Here is an 18,358-nt window from a genome sequence, read left to right on the forward strand (position 1 = left end):
TTGATTATGTATTTACACACAAAAGGGTGATCCTGATCTCAATTATTTATAGGTATCTCTCATTGACAAATGAGATTTATGCATGAGTAACCAGTGGCAAGATTGAAGCTGAAAGTCAATAGTTATTGATCTTAGTGCATAGTTTGCCAAATGATCTTTTTAAGATGACATTACAATATTTATAATTGCATATATTATTTTTAATGCATTTAATTGTGATAAGAAAAGGAAATCTAATCCCTCATTTATTATGATGCCTTTCTTCTTTTCTGCTCCAATGTTGTAGTTCCATGGAATGTTTAAGTAATCTTATTGCCGTGGAGAAACTATAACTAGGAGAATGTTTATTTCTCCTAAATTGATGGTATGCTTCCTGGATTTTAATTTTTTTTTTTTAAATACATTTTCATCCAACTTGGTATAGTACAGTTTTTCAATACAGCTACACAGATATTTAAAATTACAACATAATGAAGAATGCTGTATTACTACCATAGCACATATAACTAATAGTATTCCTTCTGGATTACTTTAAAATATCTGTAATATCCATAAACACAAAATTAAGGGGGGGGGAAAGAAGTAAAAGGATCAATTTATCAGTTGTAATTAGCAAAGTATAGTTTGTATACATTTTTTCAGATTTCTGATTTCAAACAACAGATAAATGAGAATGACTTTACTTTGCTAATTCAGTTAGATCATTTTATGGACCAATTCAAAATAATCTAATTCAAGCTAACTAGGAATAAAGAATTGTATCACATAACAGTGGTATAAATTGAAGAATGGTGAGTTTTAAACGTATACAGAAATGTAAATGCACAAGAGAGAGGGCATTAAAGAAAAACTGATTTGGATAGTTTAAGGATTGTGCTTCTGAGTGCAACTAAATGATACCAATTTCCTACATCCTGGAGCCATGCAGCTGTCACCAAGAGACAAGAGTAAGCAGCAGAAGAGAGGTCTGATGTTTTCATTAACCAGATGGCTACAGAAAATGTGTCTGGTAGGTTGCAATAAAAGTAGAATCTAATTTGTTGGAATTGAACTGATGCAACTGATACAAAAGAAATGGCATAGTATGGATGTTGCAAGTTATGGTTTAACCACAAATATTGCTGGCTGATTGCTCAATAGGAGTAGGGTGGCGGCAAACCTCTAAACTGTTGCCACTTCTGATTAAAATAACCAGAGAGGGAACAGGTTGACATGACATGGTGGCTGGAAAATAGACTGCAGAAACTTCCTTTTAAACTGTATTCTTAAGAGAAATTCCTGTTGCTTTTGCTTTGAGTACTTGAAGTTGAACAAAACATATTGTATGTATATCATTTTGCTTCCCCTAATATTTGCCTCTATGATATAAGCATTTGATTACTAATTACTATTTAATTAAATAAATTATTTAAATAATTAAATAAATTATTAAATAAATTTATTATTAAGATCTCTGATAAATGAGTACACCTAATTTTGTGCTCTCTTAACAATTCCTATGGGATTGCCTTGATCTCTTTCCTAGTAGCATTTAATTCTTTGTGCTCTATTCATGAACATTTTGGAAGAAGGACATCAATTAAAGAATTAATACAATCCTTAGCATCCTTCTCATCAATTGAACATTTGAAACCTTATTGGGTGTCTTTCCACTTTGAGAAGTATAGTAAATTGGGACACGAGATAGACACATTTCTGCTGTGAGTCCATATAATGCAATCCAGTGGTGGGTTTCAAAATTTTTTTACTACCGGTTCTGTGGGTGTGGCATGGCTTGGTGGGAGTGGCTTGGTGGGCATGGCAGGAGAAGGATACTGTAAAATCTCCATTCCCACTCCACTCCAGGGAAAGAATACTATAAAATCTCCATTCCCTCCCCAATCCAGGGGAAGGTTAATGCAAAATCCTCATTTCCTCCCAAGCTGGGACTTGAGAGGCAGAGAATAGATGGCGGCAGGGCCAGTCAGAATTTTTACCAGCGGTTCTCCAAACTACTCTGCTACCAATTCTCCAGAACTGGTTGGAACTTGCTGAAACTCACCTCTGATGCAATCTCTTTCCATATGAAACCAAGAAGTAATTGCCTTTCTTTTTTACAAAGTGGCTACAAAGACCTGTGTTCTCAATCTGCTTTAATGTGTTATTACTCTATTTTAAAAGTAATTTTAAAATGAACTTTTACTGTCTTCTACATGTATTTTATAATGATCATATTAGTTTAGAAAAGTATTTATTAGGTTGGTTGGAGTAATCACATAAGCTATTAGAATTTAATTTTCAAGAAATATGAAGAATTGTGTCTAAAAGAATATTCAAAATATCATTTTTAATTGGGTATTTAATAACTTTAGTTTGTTAACATTTCTAATACGTTTATTAGAGGTTAATTCCACGTAAATTGTTGTAATCTTCAGTTTAATTCCACGTAGGAATAAATTGTTGTAATTGTTGTAAAAAAAAAATCTGGCTGATTTTTTTCAATCAGCTACACCACACCACATAACAATTTATTTATTTATAGAATCACCACATGAATATTACAAGTACAAAGGAAATTTAAGCCTCAAACAAAGCTGCTATAAATGTCTATGGAGATTCTCAATTATCTAGGTCATGGTTGTTCCAAAGGTGCTTTTTCCAAAAGGCAACTGGGCTTTGTTTTTCCTTGAACACATTTCGCTTCTCATCCAAGAAGCTTCTTCAGTTCTGAACTGGATGAGAAATGAAACATCTTCAAGGAAAAACAAAGTCCAGTTGCCCTATGGAAAAGCACCTTTGGGACAAAGCTGCTATGAACTTTTTGCATAGTGGTTCTGTCCTAAGATTTTCTTGAGCGACTTCTATAAGTTTGAGAATTTTGTTTAGAAATCTCGTGATTCATAGTTGAATTTTCCAATCCAAAATATGGAAAAGATAGTAATGGTTCATAATATTTATTATTATTACTACTATTGATAGGATTTATTTTTACACAAAGTCATCCATAAACTATGGACAAGTAAATCCATGTTCACCTCTGAACATTCACTTCCATGCTAAAAGGCTTTTGTAATTCTGTATGATAAAAAAAAACCATTTATTAGAGACATTTGTGGACATATTCTCTTGCTATACTCACTGCCTAGTTCTTTTCATAGGGAGTTCTCACAGTCACAGAGAAGTGAAGTGTTGTGTCCTTGCAATGCTTAAGTACTATACTCATGCAAGTGAATCAGCCATAGGTAATCAGTAGGCATAATTACAGCCCATGAATTGACCATAGTTTTATTTCAGAAAAGAAATAAATTGGGTGCAGCTTATTTATTTTCTTCTGCTTATGTCTGTTTGCCCATGTGCATCATCCTCTCTTTATCAATGTTCATGATATGCTAACAACTAAAAAGATTGCCTTGAATGACAAATGATGAAGGGACAGACTATTACACATGAATTTTCATTGTTTCATAAATGAATAACATGAATAAAATGAAAATTATATAAATTGTACTGTATCTAAACAAGAACAAATAAACTACCGTGTTTCCCTGAAAATACAACTTACCCTGAAAATAAGCCCTTGCCTGATTTTCATGCTGCTCACAATATAACCCCTACCCCAAAAATAACCCCTAGTTAAGAGTCATCATCAGCGGGTGGGTGGGGAGGTGGGCATGGCCAGTTGACATTACTTGCATTGGGGGGTGCCTGTGGGGGGAGGAAAATGTCTTCATTCCCTTACTTTCTTTTCTCCCTGAGCAATTGCCGCTTGGCTCTTTTGGTGAATGAAGAAGCGGCTGAAAGGGAAAACACTGTCTATTCTTCCGTGGATTGATTTCAGAAGCTGCCGCTATTGCAAGGCCTGGCTGCTGGGCCTGCTGCACCTGCTTCTGCTGGTGGCTGGTAGTCTCCAGGCCGGGCTGCTTTTTAGCCAGGCCAACAGGTGGCAGTGGGAGTGGCTCCCTGTGTTGTCCATGCTGCTGTTGTGCAACCTGCCACTGCCCTGCCTGACCTCAGCTCTGGCCTCCACCCAGGGTCTCATTTTCAGGGACACACGGTCCATTGTACCCTTTATTTCTTTTTCTCATACTTTTTTTGCTAGTCATGCTTGATCTGAGTCATATGAACAAAGATCTCTCCTATTGTTTTTCTTCCATGTGCCACTAAAATGAAGGAAATGCACAACTATAGTTATTTACATATTCAAGGTAAATTAATTTTAAAGGTATGATGAAATACAATCATACTTCTATTCAATAGTATTATTAAAGTGGAATCTCTATGCCGTATCTGATGTCTTTTCTCAGTAGCTTTTCTCGGAGCTGATAGTCTTCAGCATAATAAGTTTCTTATTCATTGTAATGCAAACAAATAAATTTTCTTGACAAACTTCTCTAATTCTTGGCCAAAAGAATTGCTGAAATGAGGGAGGAAATAGGAATTCTTTGTATCTAGTCTAGTTTCCTCTCATTCTTCTTGATAAATTCCATTACAGTGAATGTGACCTTTATACTTCATCTTCCTTTTGAGCCTAGTGTTATTCTCAGTTTCCTTATAATGAAAGCATTACATGGATAAATATCCAACATTATCTTCCAGAAGGAGCACTAATTTGGGGCCAAAATAAAATACTTTAGTATAAAACCAGACTTTATTTTGAACCTTGCAGCTTCGTAATAGAGAGTGCTGAATAATTTTACAGATACTGAACACCCTGAACAATCTACTTATTGTAAAATATAATTTTGATCTCAGAATTGAAAAATGGCCAAAACAATAGTCCCTGATAATATATCAGATGCACATATTTAATATTTTTATTTTTCTAAAATAAAGATGATTGGGAATGATGTTGGGATAATTTGATTTCACACATATAGACTTTTGTTATTTGTTTTTACCTTTGTGCTATCATCTTAATCAGGAATTTTAATGTAAATGAAGGTAAATATATGTGTCCCAGGATAATATTGCAGGATCCGATCCGAGTCGATCACAGGGACCAAAGGTTTATTCTTCTAAGCAGTTGGGTTTGTGCTGGAGCCCATCATCAGGGAACTATCAGGTACTTAGTAGCGAAAAGTGCAAGGAAACAACAATTAATGACTTAATAGCCAGCCATCAATATCATAATTAACAACTAAAAGCTGTACACAACAGAGGTGGTATTCAGCAGGTTCTGACCAGTTCTGGAGAACCAGTAGTGGAAATTTTGAATAGTTTGGAGAACTGTTAAATACCACCTCTGACTGGCCCTGCCCCCATCTATTCTCTGCCTCCCGAGTCTCAGCTGATCAGGAGGAATTGGGGATTTTGCAGTAACCTTCCCCTGGAGTGGGATGGGAATGGAGATTTTACAGTATCCTTCCTCTGGAGTGGGGTGGGAATGGAGATTTTACAGTATCCTTCCCCTGGAGCAGGGTGGGAATGGAGATTTTACAGTATCCTTCCCCTGCCATGCCCACAAAGCCATGCCCACCAGGCCATGCCATGCCTCCCAAGCTATGCCCACAGAACTGGTAGTAAAAAAATCCCACCACTGACACACAACCAGGAGTCATATAAATATAATGTGAGGAACAGTCCAGTGGATATATTCTGGAGAGAGAGAAGTTGATGATAGGTTCCAGCATGATCCTAAAAGCTTGGAAGAATAAATCTTTGGTCCCAGTGACCTACTCGGATTGGATCCTGCAGTAATTTTAATGCATTTAGTTTTTAATACATGTTTGATGTTCTTTCTACTGCAGAAAGTACAAATCAAATCAAACAGCAGATATTTATGTTTATGAGGGTGGAGCTTGTGGGTTGGTTTTGTTACCAGGCTTGGTAACATCTTCAGTGCAATTTAAAAAAAACTCTACACCATCTATTCTCTAATACCATACCCACAAAGATGACTCCATGACAGAACACTCTATGAAACCATCATGAAGTTTCTGGATCAATGGCTCCACACATACTTCAAGCTCAATAGGAAAATCTACCCTAAATTCCCCTGAAGAAGTTACCTAGCTCAGTAAAAAAAACATTTGGAAAACAACCCACAAGCTCAGAGAATGAACATCCACCTTCATCCTACAACTGAGCTACAGATATTTGCCACCATATACTGTATGTTTATCTTAACCAAAACAAAACTGTTATAATTATTTCTGTGGGTTAGAGTCAATGCCTTTGTTATCTATGGTTCTGGAGGTAAGTGTTAGATCGGCGCAGGGAAGCAAGACGCGACCAGCTCAGGTCCAATTCAGTACTTTATTTAAGCACAAGAAAAAGACGAGCGGCTGGGCTGCCGGGGCTCTTTAAATACGCTCCGGCAGGCTCCAGCTGCCCAATGACAGCTCTTTGAATTTCCCGCCGGAGGATTAGCCAATCCCCGGCGGATGCCCATATAAGGACATAACACTCCTCCCCCCTTAGTCCAAAAAATGTCCATCACAATCGATGTACGTGACGAAGTCACGCAAGTAGGCGAGACGCCTGCTTGCCCGAGATGACCTGCGCAGTTCAGTCTGAGCTTCGCCGCTGGCCTGTGCAGGCGAAGCTCCTGTCTCTCCCGGCTCCCCGGTAGGGGTGGCCGGGGCTCCGGCCATCGAGTGTGCGGGATCCGTCCCAGCACCTCCGGCCGCAACATCTGGAAGTTCGTGCTGGAGTTGCCGGTCCTTCCCTCACCCGGAATTTCTGGAACCTCCCGGCTGAACATCGCTGCTGTCCGGTGGGTGCCGTCCGAAACCCGGTAAGTCCGTTGGTGTTTCTGTTGACTTCTGTGGCTCCCATTGCTGTCGCTGTCCGGTGTGGTCAACCTTGCTGGGGTGGTGTTCGTCTCCACGGCTGGGTTGGTGCCGGTTGGCTTTGCAGGGTTGGTGCTGGCCGACCTCGCCGGGGTGGTGCTGTTCGACCTGGTCTGGGTGGTGCGCGCCTCCCCTGCTGGAGTGGTGCTGGCTGACCTTGCAGGGTTGCCGCTGGTCAACCCGGCCCGGATGCTGGTTGGGGTCTCCCTCGCCGGTCGGTCGCTGGCCGGCTCGGGTTGCGTGTTGTGCGCCTCCCTCGTTTGGTTGTCCCCAGTCTACTTGCCTGGAGTGGAGGTCTCCCTGGCAGGGTTGTCATTGGCCGCCTTTGCTGGAGGGGTGCGATTCTTCCTCCCTGGGTAGGTTCCGGTCTACCCCTTGGCTGTTGTGGCGGTCCCTCTCCCTGGAGTGACGGGTGCCCACCTTGTCGGGTTGGTGTTGCCATCCCTCATGCTGCAGGTCCCGGTCTACTGCTCTGGATCGCCGATGGGTTAGTGCATGGTAATGTGCTTGGCCGGCCTCGTCGGGATGTTGGTGGTCTGCCTCGCCTGGGTGTGGTAGGCCCACCTCGTTGGGGTGTCGCAGGCCTACCTCGCCGGGGTGTTGCAGGCCTGCCTCATTGGGGTGTTGCAGGCCTACCTCGTCGGGGTATTGCAGGCCTACCTCGTCGGGGTGTTGCAGGCCTACCTCGTCAGGCTGGTTTCCTTCGATCCCCTCCACCTTTTCCGGAGCTGGTCGATGTGACGTCTATAGACCTGTCCATCTTACAGCTCGACTCGGTAGGACTTCGGGCCGGTTGTGCTCTCTATTCTCCCCTTTAGCCACTTAGGAGCGCCATTGAAGTTTAGCGCAAACACCGGGTCTCCTATGGCGAAGGCGCGGAGTGGCCGGCTGGCTGTTGCTGTCACCTTGGGGTTGTACTGGGGGTGCAGCTGGTCCAGGGGTGACCTCAGGCGTCTGCCCATCAGTAGCTCAGCTGGACTCTTTCTGGTGGTGGCATGCGGGGTGATGTGCTGTGTTAGGAGGAAGTTGTCGATCCTCTCTTGCCAGTCGCCCGGACCCATCTTGGTGAGCATCTCCTTGGTGAGTCTCACCATACGTTCCGCTTGACCATTTCCGGCTGGCCTGTAAAATGCGGTGAGGGCATGGCGGATGCCCTGTCCCACCAGGAACTCTTCCATGGCCTTGGAAGTTAGTTGTGGGCCATTGTCTGAGACCAGGACATCTGGCAGCCCGTGTGTTGCGAATAGGCGCCTGAGTGCTCTGATGGTGGCTTCGGAAGTGGTAGATGCCATGGGGATGACCTCTAGCCACTTGGAGAAGGCGTCCACGACAATTAGGAGGTAGTACCCCTGCATCGGACCCGCGAAGTCAATGTGGATCCATGCCCATGGGCTGCTGGGCGTCTCCCACTCTGACACTGGGGCTTGGGCGGGGGCGGGACGTACCTCTTGGCACGGGTCACATCTGGCGACCCACTCTTCAATGTCCTTGTCCAGGGATGGCCACCAGACGTAACTCCGTGCCAGTCCTTTCATTCTTACGATGCCAGGGTGTCCGTTGTGGAGCGTTTCGAGTGTCTTCTTCTGTAAGGCACTGGGAATCAGCACCCGGTCTCCCCATAGGATACAGCCTTTCATGGTGGACAGCTCCTGCTGCTTCCATGCGAAAGGGCTGAACTTTTCTGCCGGTTTCTCTGCTGGCCAGCCTCGCAGGACCCAGGATCTCACTTGCCTGAGTATGCGGTCCCTCTGGGTGTGGGTGGCCACATCTGCTGACGTCACTGGGCAGTCTCTGTCGGCGTCGATGTGGAGGAGGCTTATGGTGGGTGCGGGGTCTTCTACTGGCTCCTTGGATGGGCACCTGCTCAGGGCATCTGCGTTCCCGATGGTTTTGCCGGGCTTGTGAATGAGTCTGTATGAATACCCGGCAAGGAAGATGGCCCAGCGTGTCATCCTGGGCAACATGTAACCGGGTGTGGGCTTGTCACCTGCTAACAGTCCCAATAGTGGCTTATGGTCTATGATGACCATGAAGTTCCGGCCATATAGGTACTCATGGAAATGCTTGACTCCAGCCACAATGGCCAAGGCTTCCTTGTCCAGCTGGCTGTAATTCCTTTCGGTGCTGGACATCGTTTTAGAGAAGTAGGTGATGGGTGCCTCTGATCCGTTGGGGAGCTGGTGGCTGAGGACTGTGCCAATCCCGTACGGTGAAGCGTCGCAGGTCAGCAGCAGGGGAAGCATCTCATGGTACTGGATCAGCACGCTGTCAGATGATAGGAGCCCCTTGATGGTCTTGAAGGCGGTTTCCTCTTCTGTCGCCCATCTCCACGGAACCACTTTCCCCAGCAATCGATGGAGTGGCTCAGTGGCTGTTGCCTTCTGTTTAAGGAACACCACATAAAAATTTAGCAATCCCAAAAATGCTTGAAGCTCGGCTTTGTTTTTGGGGGCTGGAGCTTCGTGGATTGCCCTGACTTTAGCTTTGGTGGGGTGGATACCAGTGCCATCTATGAGATAGCCCAGGAACTCGACCTCCTGGACCCCAATGATGCATTTGTCTCTCCTAACTCTCAAACCCTTCTCCTTGAAGTGCTGCAAAACTTGTTTAAGTCGCTCAAGCAGCTGGGTTTTAGAGTGCCCAGAGATCCACACATCATCAAAGTACGGCACCACCCCTGGAATGCCTTGGAGAAGGTGTTCCATCATCGATTGGAAAATGCCTGGGGCTGCGCTGACTCCAAATTGGAGGCGGTTGCACTTAAATGTGCCTCTATGGGTGACAATAGTTTGTGCCTCCGCAGTTTTTTCATCCACTGGCAATTGCTGGTAAGCCTGGGCCAGGTCCAGTTTTGCAAATATTGTCCCACTCCCAAGTGAATGCAGCAGATGTTGCACCACTGGAACTGGGTATGCACTCTGCGATAGGGCCTTATTGATCGAACATTTATAGTCAGCGCAGATGCGCACAGATCCATCATTCTTCATGGGGGTCACAATGGGTGTCTCCCATGCTGCATGATCGATCGGTTCCAACACGCCCTGGGCTATCAGCTTATCTAGCTGAGCATCTACTTTGGGCCTCAGGGCAAATGGAACTCTGCGGGGCTTAAGCCTAATGGGGGTAATTGCCTTATCAAGATTAAAGGAAATGGGCTTTCCCACAAATTTCCCCAGTTTACTGTCAAAGACTTCCTTGAACTCTTCGAGGAGGGTGTTGAGTTCATCCTGGCGAATTTGGTTAACCCCTACAATCCCGAGCCCTAGTGGCTTGAACTACTCCATGCCTAGCAGGGTCGGGCGGCTGTGCTAGACGATGGTGATGGGGAGGTCGCCTTGGAATTCTCGGTAAGACACGTGGAGTGAGGCTCTTCCCAGGACTCCGATGTGGTTCCCTCCGAAATCCACCAGCCTGGAGCGCAGGGGTTTCAGGTCCTTCTTGCAGACATCTGGCTTGATGCGCTTTAAGTTTTTCCAGTCCATGATGGAGCAACCCAGTCCAAGGGTTGCTTGGCCGATCTGGAAGGCCGATGGAAAGCCATGAGAACTCCTCAATTCCCCTGAGGGAAGGGCAGGATTCAGAGGGAAAGCTGAAAGAAAGGGCAAGGCCGACAGTTAAAGAGGCCTTTAGCCCTCACAAGGCCTCTAGTTGCCACGAGGCCTTCCCAAAATGGCCGCCGGTACACTTAAAATGGCCACCGGGCCTTCCCAAAATGGCTGCCGGTACACTTAAAATGGCCGTCGGGCCTTCCCAAAATGGCCGCCGGTACACTTAAAATGGCCACCGGGCCTTCCCAAATTGGCCACCGGTACACTTAAAATGGCCGCCGGACCTACTCAAAATGGCCGCCGGGACACTCAAAATGGCCGCCGGGACATTATGAATGGCCTAGGAAACCCTAATGGCCACCCGGCTCTTAATCTAACTCCCCTCTTACTTACATTTGGAATCCGGCGATTGGGAGATGATCAGCAGAGCCGATCCACCCGAGGGGCTGGGGCTGCAGAACGAGGTCTCTAGATGGAGCCAGAATCTACTTCCATGGAGCATGGGGTTCCTTCCAGCAGCACGGTCACGTGGCACTTGGTGGCGGTGTCGTCATCGTCGGAGAGGTGTACTGTAGTTTGGTGCACTGCTCTCCTCTGGTTTCCGTCGCTCTCACCCCGTCTGGGTTGGTAGGAGGACCGTTTGGATGCCCTCGTGTTGTCCTCCCGGTTTTTGCGAGGTCGGTGGCTGGAGGGCTCTGGGGCTGGTTCCTCGGCTCTGCACGCCTCTGTGATGTGCCCCCTTCTGTTACAATGTCTGCAGGTTGCGTCTCTCCATTTGCAGCTGGCTCTGGCATGGTCCCCTCTGCAGCTGGCGCAGCGCTCTCCCCGATCGCTTTTCCGAGTGGTGTCTCGCTTGGGAGGCCTGGAGCCCTTGTGCACGGCCGACTCTTCCTCGGATTCCGATCCAGCTGTGGAACCCTCGGATGATGATTGGGCAGCTCTGTGAATCTTATGGATTCCTTTGGCCCGGATCACTGAGGCTGCTGCTTTTTCCGAGATTTCGGATGCTGTAGCTTCCTCCACCACATCCTTGAGCACGAGCTTTTTTCGGCTCAGGAACTTCTTCTGCAGGCCTCTGTCCCTCATGCCGAAAACCACGCGGTCAGCGATGGCGTTGTCCACATGGTCAAACTCGCAGCTGGCTGCGATTTGGCGCAGGGCGGCCACGAACTCCTTGATGGTTTCCCCTTCCATCTGGTCTCTCTGGTGGAAGGTGAACCGGTTTGCCACTGGTGTTCCCGTTGGGGCGTAGTGGTCCTGCATGATCTGCAGCAGATCGGTCCATGGCACTTCCTTGATGTCCTGTGGAGCCACCAGGTCGATGGCCATGTCGAGGACTTCTGAGCCACAGTTGACCAGGAAAATGCCCTTCTTGCGGTCATCGTCGGCATCCCTGATGTTGTTGCCTCTCAGGTATTGCCGGAATTTGACCACGTAGGATTTCCACTTGTCCTTCCCTGGGCGGAAAGGAGCAAGGGCTGGCAATGTGACTTCAGCTGTTGCCATGCCTCTGGAAGTTCCTACAAAAAAAAGTGACTCAGCTGCTAGGTGACTTAGCTCTTAGGTTGGCTTCGCACCACGAGGTTTATCGCTTGGTTCTAGTCCTTCGTCGCCAGTGTTAGATCGGCGCAGGGAAGCAAGACGCGACCAGCTGAGGTCCAATTCAGTACTTTATTTAAGCACAAGAAAAAGACGAGCGGCTGGGCTGCCGGGGCTCTTTAAATACGCTCCGGCAGGCTCCAGCCGCCCAATGACAGCTCTTTGAATTTTCCGCCGGAGGATTAGCCAATCCCCGGCGGATGCCCATATAAGGACATAACAGTAAGGAATAATAAAATCCTTTTAGAAGACCAACCTGTCCTTGCTTGGAAGAGACAGTTAAATTAGGGGTGGGATTCAGCCTATTTGGACCGGTTCGGGAGAGCTGGTTGCTCTGATGATCATCTGAGAGTGAACTGGTTCGCTCCGACAATCATGTGGGCCTGCCTACCTGCCTCTTCACTATACTGAGCTGAATTTTCTTTTTTTGAAGTCCAGCTAATAGGCGTGGCAGAGTGGATTGCCATGCTGTTTTATTCACTAGGGCTGCAATCGAAGTAAGTTTTAGACCGGTTTGGAAATGAACCACGTCTGCGCAGAATGCACGTTCAGCGAACTGGTTGTTATACTGGTTGAATCCCACCACTGACCTAAATAAATTTCCAATGCTGTCTCATGCTGTCCTTTGAACTATTTGTAGTGATATTACTAGAAACTACAACTATAAATGATCTTGATACTTGCTCACATAGTCAGGCTTAGTGAAGAGACTGAGTTTTTTTCTGCTAGTGGATAAATTTACTGTACAACAATGATCAGAGATGTTAAAATCTGATCAATAATCAGATGCTACAGCAACTGCCACAAAGAGACATGCACCAAGTTTTACGGAACTGTTTAACTTGGGATTTAGCTTTGATTCTTGTTGATTTCCATCTTGATTGTTAAGTATCTAATGTTTTATTTTGTGATACCTTTTGTGATTTCATTTATTTCAAACTGCTGTATACTGCTGTATATTTTTTTGAATCTCAGACTGTAAAGACACATTCACGTACATATTTAAATAAAATACCTGTAAGGTTTTTTAAAAAATGTGAATGAATTCCTCCTTAATCTTAAAGCTCAGTCAGCTCGTTGAAGTTTTCTGATCATCTTCTTGATGTGGGTTGTTTCTTTTTTACAATTTGTCACGTGAGAACCCCCCCTATTCTCCTGTCAGTAGAGACTTTCAGTGGGAATTTTTGATATGCCCCGAGAGCAACCAGATCTTTTTTAGTTCACTTTCCAGGCCAAAAGCAACTCTTTAAAGCCAAGATCTGAATTCCAGCTAAAAAAGCACAAACTGTTGCTCTCTGACAACGCAGCTGACCTTCTATCGTTTCAGCACATCTGAATCCCTGTATAGATAGCTGAGACTAAAGATGATCCATGACCTTGTAGCTCCCAGATTTGCTGAGATGACCTTTAATTCTCAGCTGAATCTGGAAAATCTAATAATTTCTGACAGAAGCTACCTTTCAGGGAGTTCTCCTTCCATTGCTAGTTTGTTCTTTCTCTTCACATCCAATATTTCCTTTTCAAGGGTAATACATTGGGTATATTACTTGCTTGTTGGTACATTTCAAATATATAGTAGTCATTTCTTCATAGTTATTAAATACTGTACATTTAATAAACCACTAGAGCAATACAATAAAATGTTAAATTTGGAACATCATTAAAACAGCAGACATATATTACCATACTTTTGCACTGTAGCACATTTGCAGGAAATTTCAGGCAGTCCTAGTTTAATGGCCATTCATTCAGCAACTGTTCAAAATTATGATAGTGCAGAATTAAGAGTCTTAAGTTTTATGGCCTAAATTATAGCCATTGTAGTGCCCATCCAATTACATGATCGAAATTCAGGCACTTGGCAGTCCACCTACATTTATGATCAACCACAGGGGTGCAACTCTTTTACCAATCTATCACCCCTCCATCTATGCACTTAAATGACCAGGAAGCTCCAATAGTGCAGCACAAACCAGCCACCACCCCATAAAGGCTGAACACCTGAGAAGCATCAAAGCAGTTGCCCCATGGATACTTCAGAGTAGGGGTGTCAAACTCGATTTCATTGAGGGCCACATCAGGGTTGTGTTTGACCTCGGAGGGCCGTGTGTGTGTGTGTGTGTGTGTGTGTGTGTGTGTGTGTGTGTGGCCAGGGGTGGGTATGATCAGGGTGGGCATGGCCATGGTGGGCGTGGCCATGGTGGGTGTTTGACACAGGCTCAAGATGCATTTTTTCCATTTTCTTTCTTTCCACAGCTCTTTACTATAAACATTTTCCTATCTGTTCTACCAGATATTACTGGCAAACATTTACTACTTATTCTTCATACTCAACTTAACTGTTTATTTCTAAAGTTATACCCCATTGTTTAATAATAAATTGCTTTTCCAGGCAGAAAAGCTCTTTATACTATTGTATTTTTATTGTTCAACTAATAATAAAAAGTACAATAGCATAAATAACATGATAATACAAGATCTAACAGCAGAGGTAAATTTCCAGGATAGTAAATAGAAATGGCTGTCAATTATAGATTGTTAATTGTAGATTAAATGGACCTACAATATGTAAAATCTGGCATTAAACAGTAGTATTAACATAGGATTTTGCTTGTTTCCTATCCAGATCAGGCACTTACTTGAGGCCAAATAATTGTAATCCAGTCCAATCCAGTCCTCCTGCAGCACTCTGCTGGCCGAAAACAGGCTGTGCGGAGGCACCACACAACACGTTTTCAGCCAGCAGTGTGCTGCAGGAGGCCATGGATGCCAAAAATGGGCCATGGGGGGCTGCATGTGGTCTCCTTGTGGCCCGTTTTGGCCGGCAGAGGTTGGTCCTTTGATATTTCCAGGCTGGCCCCGTGGGCCAGATTTAAGCACTCCATAGGCTGGATCCAGTCCGCAGGCCTTGAGTTTAACACTCCTGCTCCAGAGGCACTAAGGGCATATGTAGTGTGAAGTAGATCCCCCTCCACCATACTCAGAGGTATAGTGACAAGGAGCATTTTAGGATTCTGCTGCTGAGTGGTTGCCTTTAATTTTGTTTTCCTTCTTTTGCACAAAGGGCCAGGCTGGGTATACTTTGAAAGAGTCAATCCAAAATGGTGAAGATCTGCTTGCATGGTGGAATGCAGGAAAGCTGGGCTGGGGCTTTCAGTCATTCAGTATTTTTTTCTTTTTGGGGGTTGACAGTGGTGGCTACTGCTTCATGCAGACCATTGGAGCCTCACAGGCATTTGGAGCTTCCAATTTAATAACCCCTTTGCTCAACAACCAAGATACTGGTCCCAATTGGGATTGTTAAGTGAGGACAACCTGTACAAGGCCTGCAAGAATTTTTTTTTTTTAAATGTCAAGATTCTTGGCCTTTTGCTGGAAGACAGCAGACTTTCTAGGATGTGCCTACAGTACTTCATTTCAGCAGAAGAGGTGTCAAAGAAATTCATTTCTACTAGTTCATATTCACTTTGATGGAAGAGAATTTATTCATTTCTGCCTTTTAAGTAAAGACTAATTTAAGTGAGAAAATATTTAAGAGCTTCTGCTTTTAAACACAGCATGGTTCAAAAATGATTTGGAAGAAGTGTTTTGAACCATACCTACTACAACTCCTCCATTATTCACTAAAAACCTATATTTTTCAGGCTGCCAAGTGAATCTGAAAAAAAGGATGGTATTGCTTTCAAAGTTATATTTGCTTTAATTAGTGGATTCCTTAAAGTAACTGCACTTTTTCAGCCTCCCAGAATAATAAATGGAAGAACAGCGCTTCTCTTACAAGATTTAAAGCACTTCTGAATTATTTTCAAAATGTGTCCAGTCCGACTGTTGTGATTTTGGAAATAGAAAGATAGAAATTAAGAGATAGGTTTTTAAATATACTCAGGACTATGGCTGTGATTTTTGCATAATATGCCACAGAAAACTAAATTACGACCAGGTAATCAAGCCGTAAACAACAGCCTAGTTGTTACCTTGTCAGGTAATCGATCAATCAGAATAAAGCTGGAAGGGACCTTGGAAGTCTTCTAGTCCAATGCCCTGCTCAAGCAGGAGACCCTATACCATTTCAGAGAAGTGGCTGTCCAGTCTTTTCTTAAAAACCTCCAGTGATGAAGCACCTTCAAACTATTCCACTGGTTGATTGTTCTCACTGTTATGAAGTTTCTCCTTAATTCTAGGTTGCTTTCTTCCTTGATTAGATCCATTGTTTTTTGACTTACCTTCTGGTGCTTTGAAAAATAAGTTGAGCCCCTCTTCCTTGTGGTGGTTTCTCAAATACTGGAATACTGCTGAGATGAGGGACTATAAGGGGAACTTATCGAATGATACTAAGCTGGCAGGAATAGCCAATACTCTAGGTCTGTGATGGCAAACCTATGGCACATGTGCCACAGGTGGCACACAGCACCCTCTTTGTGGGCATGTGAGCTGTTGCTCTAGTTCAGCTCCATCGTACATGCGCGTGCGCCTCCTGCTGGCCAGCTGGTCATCGGGTCTCTGCTGTGCATGCGTGGGGGGGTGGGGTGTATGTGGAGGGCCCGTGTGCACATGCATGTGTGGGGGTGGGGCACACATGCCCGGGGACCTTGGGTGCGCATGCACAGGGCCACATGCGCATTGCATTTTGGGGGCTCAGGGGCGCGCACGTGAGCTTTAGGCACTCGCTAAGGAAAAGGTTAGCCATCACTGCCCCAGACGGATTTTGACAGACTTGAACACTGGGCTCTAACTAACAAAATGAATTTTAATGTAGAGAAAAGTAAAGTCTTACACTTAGGCAAGAACAAACAAAAGAACACATATAGGTGGGAGAAACCAGGCTTAATAACAATAATTGTGAATGGGATCTTGGCATCTTAGTGGACAACCAATTAAATATGAGCCAACAGTGTGCAGCAGCAGCCAAAAAAGCCAATACAATTCTAAATTGCATTAATAGAGGGATTCAATCAAGAGTACGTGAGGTACTAATGCCTTAGTATGACCAAATCTAGAATACTGCATCCAGTTTTGGTCACCATACTATAAAAAAGATGTTGACACTCTAGAAAGAGTGCAGAGAAGAGAAACAAAGTTGATTAGGAGACTGAGCAGGGGGTTGGACTAGATGACGTACAAGGTCTCTTCCAACTCTGTTATTCTGTTCTGTTCTGCTATCATATCACCTTCTTTTCTCTAAACTAGTCATACCCAATTCCTGCAACATCTACAAGCAAACAACCAAGCTCAGAGAGCACCAAAGATTCCCCAGTTCTTGATCTGATCTACTATAAACTGATTTATATCCTCTGAGTGTTTCCTTATTCCAAATTCATTGCTAAAGTATATTTTCTCCCATTGCCTATTTTCGGACATCTTCTGGTTCCTCACAATACCTTTTCTCTCCATATGTACTGTCAAATTTATACCATGGTATCAATTCACCAAGGCTGTTAATTTTCTTCGGAAGAGTTATACCTACCTGAAATATTTAGACTTTGCACATCATATACCATTTTTTAAGTACTACCATGGTGCATTTTTTTTTTCCATTTTGGAAAAAGCTAACAGATATTCAGGAATTTGATTGGGAGCTGCCCAGAATTGGCTGAAAGATGGGTGGCTATATAAATGTTTTAAATAAATAAATAGTTCATTAACCCTTCATTTCATCCTCAAATATTTTTTTAAAAAACTGAAAAGTTTGCGCAGATTATTTTCCTAATAACCTCCACTAATACAAAATGATCATGATTTAGATCAGGGGTCTCCAACCTTGGCAACTTTAAGCCTGGAGGACTTCAAGTCCCAGAATTCCTCAGCCATTGTGGGGGAGGTCTTTCTTTCTTTCTTTCTTTCTTTCTTTCTTTCTTTCTTTCTTTCTTTCTTTCTTTCTTTCTTTCTTTCTTTCTTTCTTTTTTTCTTTCTGTCTTCCTTCCTTCCTTCCTTCCTTCCTTCCTTCCTTCCTTCCTTCCTTCCTTCCTTCCTTCCTTCCTTCCCAACCTAAATAATAATAATGTTAGAAAATAAGAGACAGGAAAACAAGAAGGAAAATAAAAAACAACATACAATTGTGCATTTCATCTTTCTTTCTAATGAATAATGGTCACCTTAGACTTTCTCCCAATCTTTTTGTCTTAGTTAAATATTTTCAAAAATGTGATGGTGACTTTTGGTTCTCAAAACTTGAGCTCATGATATCTAAGGAATACCTTCTGCTATATCAATCTACCATTGACACATAGACTAATTACCTGTAGTGTTGCAGAGGTCTTGGGACAGGGGTTGTGCAATGTGACACACAATTAATTTTAGCTTTAAGCTTGATAGATAATAGGAAACCTGTTTTCAGGCCTCAGTGGAAAAGAGTCAGGTTGACTGAGAATGCCTTAGAATGATGGGAAATCCACAAGAATAGAAATGACTTTCTTTTGCAAAAAAAAAAAAAAAAAATGTCCA

General features: G+C 44.0%; 1 protein-coding gene across 1 annotated transcript; it reads right to left on the reverse strand.

Moving 5' to 3' along the window:
* Window positions 1-7,531: 7,531 nt before the first annotated feature.
* GIN1 (gypsy retrotransposon integrase 1) lies at window positions 7,532-9,757 on the reverse strand. The gene has a single exon (XM_070934533.1). It carries the CDS (start codon window positions 9,755-9,757, stop codon window positions 7,532-7,534), a length of 2,226 nt encoding a protein of 741 aa, XP_070790634.1.
* Between the last annotated feature and the right edge of the window lie 8,601 nt (window positions 9,758-18,358).

This window comes from Pituophis catenifer, unplaced genomic scaffold, assembly GCF_029215685.1.
Source record: "Pituophis catenifer annectens isolate HBS135680 unplaced genomic scaffold, rPitCat1.0.hap2 SCAF_2, whole genome shotgun sequence".
Classification (NCBI taxonomy): Eukaryota; Metazoa; Chordata; class Lepidosauria; order Squamata; family Colubridae; genus Pituophis; species Pituophis catenifer.

Excerpts from the sequence above, each read along its gene's own strand:
- GIN1 (XM_070934533.1), bottom strand. The coding sequence starts at position 9,757 with ATGAAGAATGATGGATCTGTGCGCATCTGCGCTGACTATAAATGTTCG.